Below are 10,445 nucleotides of genomic sequence, written 5' to 3'. Positions count from 1 at the left end.
TCTGACATACTATACTGTGACTTTTTTTTGACATGCTATAATATGACCTTTTTTGACATACTATACTATGACTTTTTTCCACTTTTTTGACATACTATACTGTGACCTTTATTGACATACTATACTATGACTTTTTTGACATACTATACTATGAGTTTTTTCACATAATAAACTATGACTTTTTTCCACTTTTGTCAACCTACTATTCTTTTGACATGCTGTACGATACATTTTTTTCACTTGTTTCATCCCTTTTTCAACATACTATACTATGAATATTTATGACTTTTTCATCACTTTTTTTGACATAGTAAACTATGACTTTTTTGACGTAGTAAACTATGACTTTTTTTCCACTTTTGTCAGCATACTATTCTTTCGACATGCTATAAGATCAATTTTTTATCACTTGTTCCATCACTTTTTTGTCATACTACACTATGATTTTCATCACTTTTTCATCACTTTTTTATACACACTATTCTATGACTTTTTTTGACACACTATGCTATGAATTTTACACATTGTTCAACATACTATACTATGACTTTCTTTAACACGCGAAATACTGTTATTTTTTTGACATCCTGTACCAACTTTTTTGACATATTATACCATGACCTTTTATCACTTTTTTCAACATACCAAACAATATAATTTTCCACTTTTTTGACACACTACACAATTACATTTTTACCTTTATACGAAAAAGTACACTATGACTTGTTTGACATATATACCAGGCCTTTCATCACTTTTTTTGACATACTATACTATTACTTTTTGCCACTTTTTTGACATACTATACTATGACTTTTTTTGACATACTATACTATGACTTTTTTGACATACTATACTATGGCTTTTTTGAGATACTAAACTATGACTTTTTTCTACTTTTGTCAACATACTATTCTTTCAACATGCTACATGATCACTTTTTTTATCACTTGTTTCGACTTGCTATACTATGACTTCTTACAACATACTATACTATGACTTTTTACACTTTTTTCTACATACTTTACTATGAACATTTTCATCATGCTATACTAAAATTGTTTATGTTTTTTTTTACTTACTATACTAGGACTTTTTTATCACTTTTTTCAACATGATATACTATGACTAGTTTCATCATGCTCTACTATGACATTTTCATCACTTTTTTTGACACACTATACTATGACTTTTTTTTTCTCCATTTTTGTCAACATACTATTCTTTCGATGTGTTATAGGATAAATTTTTTATAACTTGTTTCATCTTTTTTTTCGACCTACTATACTATGAATTTGTATGACTTTTTCATCACTTTTTTTGACATACAAAGTCATAGTAGAGTTTTTAAACATAGTATATGTTAAAAATTGAAAAAAGGTCATTGTGTAGAGTGTAAAAAAAGTGGGGAAAATAGTAGTATAGTATGTAAAAAAAATTACTGAAAAAGTCATAGTAGATTATGTGTACAAAGTGAAAAAAGGCAATGTGTAGTGTCTGGAAAAAAGTCCTAAAAAGTAATAGCATAGTGTGACAAATAGCCTTATTATAGTATGTCAAAAAAGTCATTACATGATGTTGAAAAAAGAGCTAAAACAGCATGTCAAAGTGCAGTATGTCTAAAAAAAGTGACTAGAAAGTCATAGTTTAGTATGTCATAAAAGATTTTGAATAGCCATAGAATAATATACCATAGATTGGTAAAAGAATCATATTAAAGCATGCCATAAAAAGTCATAGTACAATATGTAAAAAAAGTCACAGTATTGCCTAGCATACAAATATCATAAAAATATCACATGATGAAAAAGTCCTACAATGTCATAGTATGTAAAAAAAAGTCATAGTATAGTATGTTGAAAAAAGTGAATAAAACGTCATTGTAGTTATCACTTAAAAGTAAAAGAGCCCCAAAACAATCTCTTAATATTAAATAAATCATAAAATGTCATAGTATAGTATGTCATGAAAATATCATAAAGGTCATAGTTTAGTATATCATAAAAATATTTTTTTAAACTGTCATAGTATAATAAGCCATTAAGTCATAAAATTCATATTATTGTATGTCATAAAAAAGTAATTGAAAGGTATACTATAGTATTTAATAAATACAAAACTGCATTACAAGTCTTATATAATGTATGATGAAACGACAAGACTATGTGCAAACAAAGTAGGGAGACAGATGAAAGTGGAAAATGACAAGTTTCATGAAAATAATACTTTTTTTTTTCAAAGGAAAGAGAGAGCCACACATGGGATAAGGGCAAAGGGGTGGCGTGAAAAATAGTCTGGAGGCTGCTCTGTTAGTGGCTGCCTATCAATCTGAAGTGTGTAGCAGCTTGGGAGATTTAAGGCAGGTTGAGAATGAGTTATGGTGCAGCTATGATGGGGTTCATATTTATCAGACAAAAAAACAAGCAAAGCAGAAACAATAGCTGCAATAGTTTAGGACATTTATTTTGAAGACTGTGAAATGATGGATTGCAATAGTTGTTGTTAAGAAGTTTTTAGCTGTTGTTATAAACCCATTCTAAACAACCTAGAATAGTTTCATAGCCGCCAGAATCCAAAGATACAAATGATCAAGTTAATAAACACCTTTTTTCCTTCCTGAGAATCTTATCTGGAATGCAAAAGAATACAAAATAATAAATTAAACTGGCAAAAAAGGAAACACTGAACACAAACCAGGCCAAAGTAGAGGAACAGACAATGGAGATTAGCATAGTAGAGTAAACTACGTAGATGACAGTCTGGTTACTGCTAACTGGATTATTTGTACGTGAGTGATGAAAAAACTTTATTTATAAATTAGATTAGATTATAAATTAGTGCTGGCTAGGATTGGTAAAATTTTTATAGTGATATTATGAAAGGGAACTTTACCGGTAACCTGTTTATATTTGAAAGAAAAGGAAATTAGTATCCAGTTTTGTGACCAAGTCCCTCATTTTACTTTGGAATTTCAGGAAAGGTCACGCAAAAAAGTGCAGTATATTTATACAGTTTTGTAATGCATCGCAGTAGAAACACTGGTATTTGGCAAGCTCAATCTTTTAAACTTTGGATTAAACAAACAACACTCCATAAATTCTTTTTAGTATTTGACTTAACAGATCACCTGTCCTAAATAATTAATCTATGGCAAAATATAATGCTGGTTTGGTCAAACTCTATCATTCATGCACACACAGTTGGAATTCTTTGAATTCATAATTGAGTGCTTACTGTCTACCCTCATTTATACCTAATAATATCTTACAAATTAAACAAAATGGTATAGACCAATACTATAACTATAACTGACTTGCTTATGTCACAACTCCACCAGCTGTGTGCAGAGGTTTGTCAGTTACAAGAACTCTTAGCAAGGTTTGGCACTTTCAACCGTCCTAGACAACTAATACAAAAAAGGGGTTTTGGTATTTTTTATTCTTGTATACCATTTCCCATTCCAGCTTTAAGGACATTTACTCTTTCAAAAAGTATGAAGGTCTTTCTTGGGCTATGTTTCTGAAGTTTTTGGCTACAGTAAACACCCCAGCGACCAACATTTCGAATATCATCTTGCGCTAATCTCTCCTGGAGATAACAGCAATGATGCTTTGTCTTTTTATACAGAAACAAACCCAAAAACAAGCTCAAATTAAAACAAAACTTGAGTCAAGCTTACTGAGAATAACATTATTTCCCACTGTCCTTGGTCAATTTTTTAAATACAACATTTTGTCCTTTCAGTTACTCAACCCTATAGTCCTCAGTGCTGAGTCTGTCATGATAGGAGTCTACTGCATATGGAAAACAGGATCCGTAAAAACACGAGCATCACGATCCACACAGCCCTAAACACACCTCACTTTTCTTAGGAATGCTGAAGGACGGGGAATGCTTCCCTTTGCCCTCAGGCTGCCTCTTGCTTTCTCCAGCCAATTCTAGCCAACCAGCTTTTTTGGGCTACATCCACTGTTCATGAAACAGTCTTTAGGAGTGAACCAGCCAGCTGTTGGCATCCTCCAGGTCTGTGTCCAGCTCCTCGTCTTCATCCAGAGGCTCTGGGGTTCGGAGGGCCAGCTCTCGTAGGAAAGCGGGTGAGTAGGCGGGGGGTTGAGAGACGGACTTGAGGCCAATCTTTTTTTTCATGAGGTGGAACTGGTCTCGGATAAAGTTGTAGAACTCATACTCGTAGCGCATGCGGTGGTACAGCACCTGCAGGGCCTCCAGAGTGGGTGTATGTTTACGGACTGTGCCTGTCATGTTCCCCATCTTCTTGTAGTCTGCAGAAATAATATGGAAGAAAAGAAACAAAAACTAAGAAAAAATCAGTTGTATGTAGGAAGTTAATCAAAGAGTCAGACTGCACACAGCTTTTTTTAGAAATTAAACTTTTGAAGGGAACAACAGCTAGAAATGTGATACTTCAACACAGGAAAAATTGGAACCCACCAGGGCTCTTGTAGATGTTAAGTACTCCAGTAAAGTAATGAGGTAAGAGCCTTTCCAACAAGAGCAGAACATCCTCCAGTTCCTCCAGTATACCTACAAGGAGGTAGTTCTCCTGCACATTCTGTTTGGCCCTCTCCAGAGCCCATACTCCTGGCTCCCTAATGGAGAGAGAAGGAAAGTGAAGAGTAGAAGACAGACAAACAAAGAGAGGAACCGAGCACGTTTAAATGACATGTTTGCTAATGCCTACAACTTCAAAATGATTTTTCATTCAACTTGATAATCCTTAGATACCTGCACTGAGGATGCTGTCCACAGAAGTAGGGAATGATGTAGAAAACTCTGGGGTTGGAACACTCTGGGTAGTTCTCTAGAATGCACACATTGATATCCTGAAAGCAGACAATCCCATTACAATCCAATTTTACTGTACTCCATTATAGTGTAATGCAGTCAGTCAATTATCTCAAACACAATTGCAATGATTTGTTTCTTCCACTAGATGGAGCCCCTAACCAGCACTGCTGTGAACTCCATTATAATAGTCATCCTCTAAGAAGTGCTATGCAAAACAACATCCTGAGCACAAAGATAAGCATTGCCCCTTCACCTCAGAGGCTGAGGTGTCAAATAAGAATACATACAGTTATGTATGAATTTGTGCTCACCTGAAAAAGACATATTTGCAATATAAAGATCATTACCAGGATCTAGCTGCTGAAATCATACAGAAACCATGGCTTGTCATTATGCAGTGATCAAACAGGTACAAATCTTTAACATCTCATGTGTTAAAATGTATAAATAAAGTGATTTGATCAGAGATGTGAACTTTAAAACAACCCTTGTCTAAATGTGGGAACTTGTAATAATAAAAGGCAAAAAAAAAAGAGGACAGATTAAAACACATACGCAGGAGTGTGGAACTAGCAGTGAAATCCGTGTCAGGTGACGTAAGCCTTATAGATGGCAAAAAGGCTCGAGCAACAAAACACTCCACGACTCACTCAGGCATGACACACACACACACACACACACACACACACACACACACACACCATGTGCTTAAACAAACACATACAATAGCACGCATGAGGAAAAAGGTGTTGACAGCCCGATGTATAAAAGAGAATCGGTTCTGCAAGTGGACACAAATTGAAAGTGTAATGATTGCGTCAAAGCTTGTCCTTTAAGAGTTACACTTTAATAGGTTGATAATATGGCTGATTTAAAACAGAGCAATCTGTCAGAGCAAATACTGAGGCGAACATGTTCAATCACAGAGATTAAGTTGGGTCAGATAGGACCAGAGGCCCAGACCTTCCCAAAGGACGTAGTCTACCATTGAGGGTGAGATGTGAGTTGTGAGACGTGAGTGGACTGAGGATGAACACTGGGAAACAGGTGACTGAGCTGTCGAAAACATCTCACTGACAGGGGTGTAAACATGAATAAAGGCAACTAAAAATGTGGATGTGTATAAGCATGTAGGAGATGAATTGTGTGCTTTTTAGATAGTTACACAAGGTACAAGTTGCAGTAAGCTTTTGGTCAGTTTTTCTTTTTTTAATCTTCTAATAAGATACCCTTGACAGGAAGCGCTTGAAAGCCTATATACATAAGCTGGGCTGATATAATTTATGCAATTAGTTTCTCCTCACAGCTGAATACTGTGGTGCAATTGTGTCTGATTCATCATGCTGCTGCAGGGTTTGTTTGAACTTTATGACTGAGCTGCACTATGCACTGAAAACAAGACTTACTGGTGATCAGTGGAGTAAACACTGGAAAGTTGTTTTTTTTAAACCCCAAAAAAACCCAAAGGAACCTTAAGAAAGCAGTTCAGTGTTGCACTATTGTTAGAGTATGAGTTGTGTCCGGACTTGTAGTAAGTTTGCCGTGCTTTTCTTTGATTCCTAATTGTATGCAAAGAATGACAGTGTCAGTACCCAGTGTTATCAATTATGAGTAGATCTTCTTGTTGTTTAGTCTACAGTTTCCAGTCAGTGGTGAGGGTTACATTTTGTAAATAAAGCTTCCTGTGTGAGGTAAAATAAACTCCAGTTACAGTTGATACTAGTCTATTTTGACAACATTTAACTTCCGGGATTGGTCTGTTGCAACTGGAAATTCCGCTGGTGGTCACTCTTTACGGCCAGATGCCCGTTACCTTCCCCTTTTCTTGTGTTGGAATTTTAAACTCTGGTCTATTTATCAGATCTCTGCATAGTAAATTAGACAATCAGACAGCAATAGAGACAGCTAGCTAAAGTAACGCTAAACCAGCACAACTAAAACAACCTTTGAACATACACGTTCCTTCGCTAGGTTGCAACAGCACCAGGGCTCCGTCCGGCACTTGACGCTGCACAAGACTATTGTGATTGGTTTAAAGACATGCCAATCAACCAGAGCACGTTTTTCTCCAATCCTGGAATGCTATGTGGACTAGCCAGACCCTCTTTTGCAGCGCTGTGGAGGAAGGTCTGGCAATGCAAGACTCTTAAAGAACTAACTTGAATTAGAATGCAACACTGTTACATTTAACACACTTGCCATGCTAATAAACAGATAATGGGGATCTAAAATCAGTCTAAAAGCAGCACAGCACTAATTGTTTCATTAAAATACTTATGAGCCAAATTGGGAATGAAAAAGAGAGAAAAGCCAGAAAAAAGACAAACAGGAAGTGACACGTGTGATGCTATTCCCCAACACACATGGCTCATTGCCAGGAAGTCCCTCCCCGGCTTTGCTCCAACACTTGATACAGGACCCTTATGCCTCAGTAGGGGACCTCTGGGAATCCAGCCACAACTCATTCATATACAACTACGCACAATCAAATATGCATACACACAGCCGTCAAACAATGTGCACGATCTTTAGAGGACCCATTAGTATTTCGAAGAGAACTCCTGTGTGCACACTCACGCTCATTGTTCCTATTCTCACCGTGGATTAAGTCAATTGAGCAGGCACATAAACTGTAGTAAAATAGGCCCTAATCTCGACAACGGCCTCCTGTTTCAATGAATGGAATGTATGCATGAATCAGGAGTAATTGATGATGTAAACCTTTCCCATGGGACAGTTTGTCTCAGCATTCATCCAGGAGCATGGGAGTAGTGCACCTGGGTCAAATCACATTTAAACTTGCAACAACTGATTTCATTTGTTTCAAGTCTTTAGCAGACAACACAGAAACTAAATGGCCTGGCAGAAATCGATGCAAAGATACTTTTCTGTGTCTTAAAAAATAATATGCTTGCTAAGACAACACCAGATAAATGTGACCATTAAAGTTAATGTGGCAGTTGCCCCCTAGGCAATCATCCCTGTGACAGATACACCACCCTAATGTTTCTAAAAGCATGCAAGTAAAGTCTCTCTTGTTACTTGTTTGACAGTATGCATGCGTCATCCTAAACATTGGGCTACCTGAGAGCTGATGAATTTCCCACGCTGTGGAAATTTTACCTAATCAAACCTGTATTTTTGAACTGTGAGAACTAACCCGTGTTCTTTGGGTTCAGTGAAGAAACTGACTTACTTCATACTGCAGACATTTTGCATGTGTTTGCATGCATTGCCACATATGTATGAACAGAGGCATACACACATTGTGGTAGGGTGGAACCTAATTAATCACTCTTAACTGCAACTGCAGTTGCAACAACCGCAACTCACCTGTATTTATTATTTGTGTACACGCATAAATACACACTTAACTCTGTAGAGTTAGTGAAAAAAATTGGACCTGATCAATCTGAGCTGGCTTTTTAAAACCTACTTCATTAGAAATGAAAACCCTTAAGTCCTAACTGACAATCCATGCATGTGCTCAATGTACATTTTGCGTTCAAGTGTCCAGTGCATGCCTTTGTATAGTGTATGTGTGTGTAAAAAAGGGGTGTCGGGTACTGACGGAAAATCCAAGCCAACCACAGGAATGTCTCAGTAACACATGCATCAGGTTCCCTTGGCAATGTCTAACAAACTGTCAGTGTTCTTTCCTTGACATCTCTGATTTAATCTCAGCGCAGGGCTGCACTCACGCTGATACATACATATTTTGATAATGCTGCACTTGGGGTTTTTGTTTGGGTTTATTTTTCCCTTTCTTTGGCCTCCTTGTGTTCTTGTCTCAGTTTCCTCTGTGGTCTTGTGTCGCTGGTTCTGTCATGTGTTCCCCTGTGTCCGTTTGTTCTACTTCCTGTTTTATTTTGATAGTGTAGTTTCCTGTCTTTTTTAGTCTTGTCTAGCTTTGCTTTGTGCTTGTCTGATTGTCCTGTCCTACCCTAATGTGATTCACATGACGTCTCATCTGTTCCCGTTACCTCTTGTATTTAACCCCTGTGTTCCCTTTGTCTCTTGTCAGATCAATGTGGTTAGTTTGCCTGCTTGTTCCCCGTCTTCCTGTGAGTTCCTACAACCAGCTTCCCTGTGAGTCTCCCCTGCCTGTTTTTCGTCCTGTCTGTTCCTCCTGGAGTTTTTGACTGTCTGTTCCCTAATGTGTTATGTTCGTTGTTTTGGACAATAAGTTATCCTGCCTTTGCCTGTCTACTCTGCGTTTGGGTCCTCCTTCATGCTGTACCATGACAATACTAGTAAGGACATTCATCTCCTGGCCTCAAATCTGGGCCTGTCTACAAAACACACAAAAACTTTATTTTGGATATTGACAGTGAATCAAATAACTCACTAAAGGTGACATAGTTGCTCAAAATCAATGCTAATTATTTTAGGTTTTTGAACCCCACTAGCCCCCCCCCCCAACCATTAATATGTGATACTGTACTGTCACTACTTAAACCTAAGAAGTGAGCAGTAACAAAATGTCATCACTTTGGAAAATCTCGAGTGCACACACAACCAGTCTGCAGCAACACAGCTTACCCCTCCCCTTTAAGTGTAGCATGGGGCCCCGTGGTCTGCATACTTTAATAACTCAACTCACATGGTTCAAAACTCCAGGGAAGGCAGTGCAGTACTTAATTACACACAGTCAGACTCAAGCCAGAATGATATTCACTCCTCTTGTTCTCTCGCTGACAAGATGGAGCACTTTTGGATGAATGACAAGGAGTGTACCTGTGTTTGTGCCTGGATATTGATTTGCCATTAAAATATTGATATATATAACCAGTGTTTGACCTGCTTTTATATCCAAATTGTTTTCTGTTTTTTCTACCTGCTCCCTTAATCCCAAATGTAGTTGTTTGTCTTATTAAAGGGGACTTCCAACCTCACATTAGACCCATCACTTCACCGCTAACTGTACTCTACGTGTAAAAAGTCTTCAAAGAGAGCTAAGTGGGGTTGAAATACAGTACTTATGTACAAAACATGTTCTGTTGCTTACATTTTAATATTTATAAAGTTAATGTCTGTCAACAAACTTTCAAATTCTACAAACCAGTTGTGAAAAGGCTGCCTTTCTCCCTTTTCATTAGGCGCTGTTCCCAAAATAAATCCTATTTTGTGTCTGTTTGGTTCTTAATTTCACTGTCATGTAGTAGGTTATTGTTTTACTTTGTTACTTTATTATTTGACATAGACCTGTTGGCAGGTTTATGGGTGCACAGTGTTTTGTTATTGTTCTGCCTGTGATGTGGGGAGTAGATCAGCTGCTCAATAGCTTAATCAGGGAGAGTGCATGACGGTTTGCCTCATTAGGTCCTTTCTGTAGGGAGGGGCTGGGCAATCCTAAGGTGTAGAACAATAAGTAAGATAGTTCTGCAGTAAATGACTTTTTATAATAACTGGGGTGCCTATTGTAGTGGTTTCACATATATGTATAAATAGTAATGCCAGCAGTAACTGGTCTATACAATTGTATTGTTTTGAGAAACTTAAGTTTTAATGTTGTTTGCTCAGGTCAGCTCAACCTATAATCACTTGTATAGGTGGTATGGTCCAATTAGGAGCAACTGAGTTCAAAGGGTATCAGAAATAGGTGAAAAGGGACTTGGCAGCTTGCTGTGAGGTTGCCA

The 10,445-nt window shown here is 37.3% G+C and overlaps 1 protein-coding gene across 1 annotated transcript in view; it reads right to left on the bottom strand.

Moving 5' to 3' along the window:
- Nucleotides 1-2,442: 2,442 nt before the first annotated feature.
- The window catches only part of usta (uronyl 2-sulfotransferase a), a 50,695-nt gene continuing 42,692 nt past the window's right edge, over nucleotides 2,443-10,445 (bottom strand). Inside the window, exons 6-8 of the mRNA XM_034900215.1 lie at nucleotides 4,744-4,841; nucleotides 4,450-4,607; nucleotides 2,443-4,280 (exon numbers count right to left, since the gene is read on the bottom strand). Coding sequence (XP_034756106.1) covers nucleotides 3,988-4,280; nucleotides 4,450-4,607; nucleotides 4,744-4,841 — 549 coding nt within the window. The 3' untranslated portion in view covers nucleotides 2,443-3,987. The remainder of the gene's footprint in view (nucleotides 4,281-4,449; nucleotides 4,608-4,743; nucleotides 4,842-10,445) is intronic.

The sequence above is a fragment of the Etheostoma cragini genome, chromosome 18 (assembly GCF_013103735.1).
Source record: "Etheostoma cragini isolate CJK2018 chromosome 18, CSU_Ecrag_1.0, whole genome shotgun sequence".
Classification (NCBI taxonomy): Eukaryota; Metazoa; Chordata; class Actinopteri; order Perciformes; family Percidae; genus Etheostoma; species Etheostoma cragini.
The sequence above is the reverse complement of the archived record's forward strand: the minus strand, read 5'-3'. Positions and strand labels throughout refer to the sequence as shown.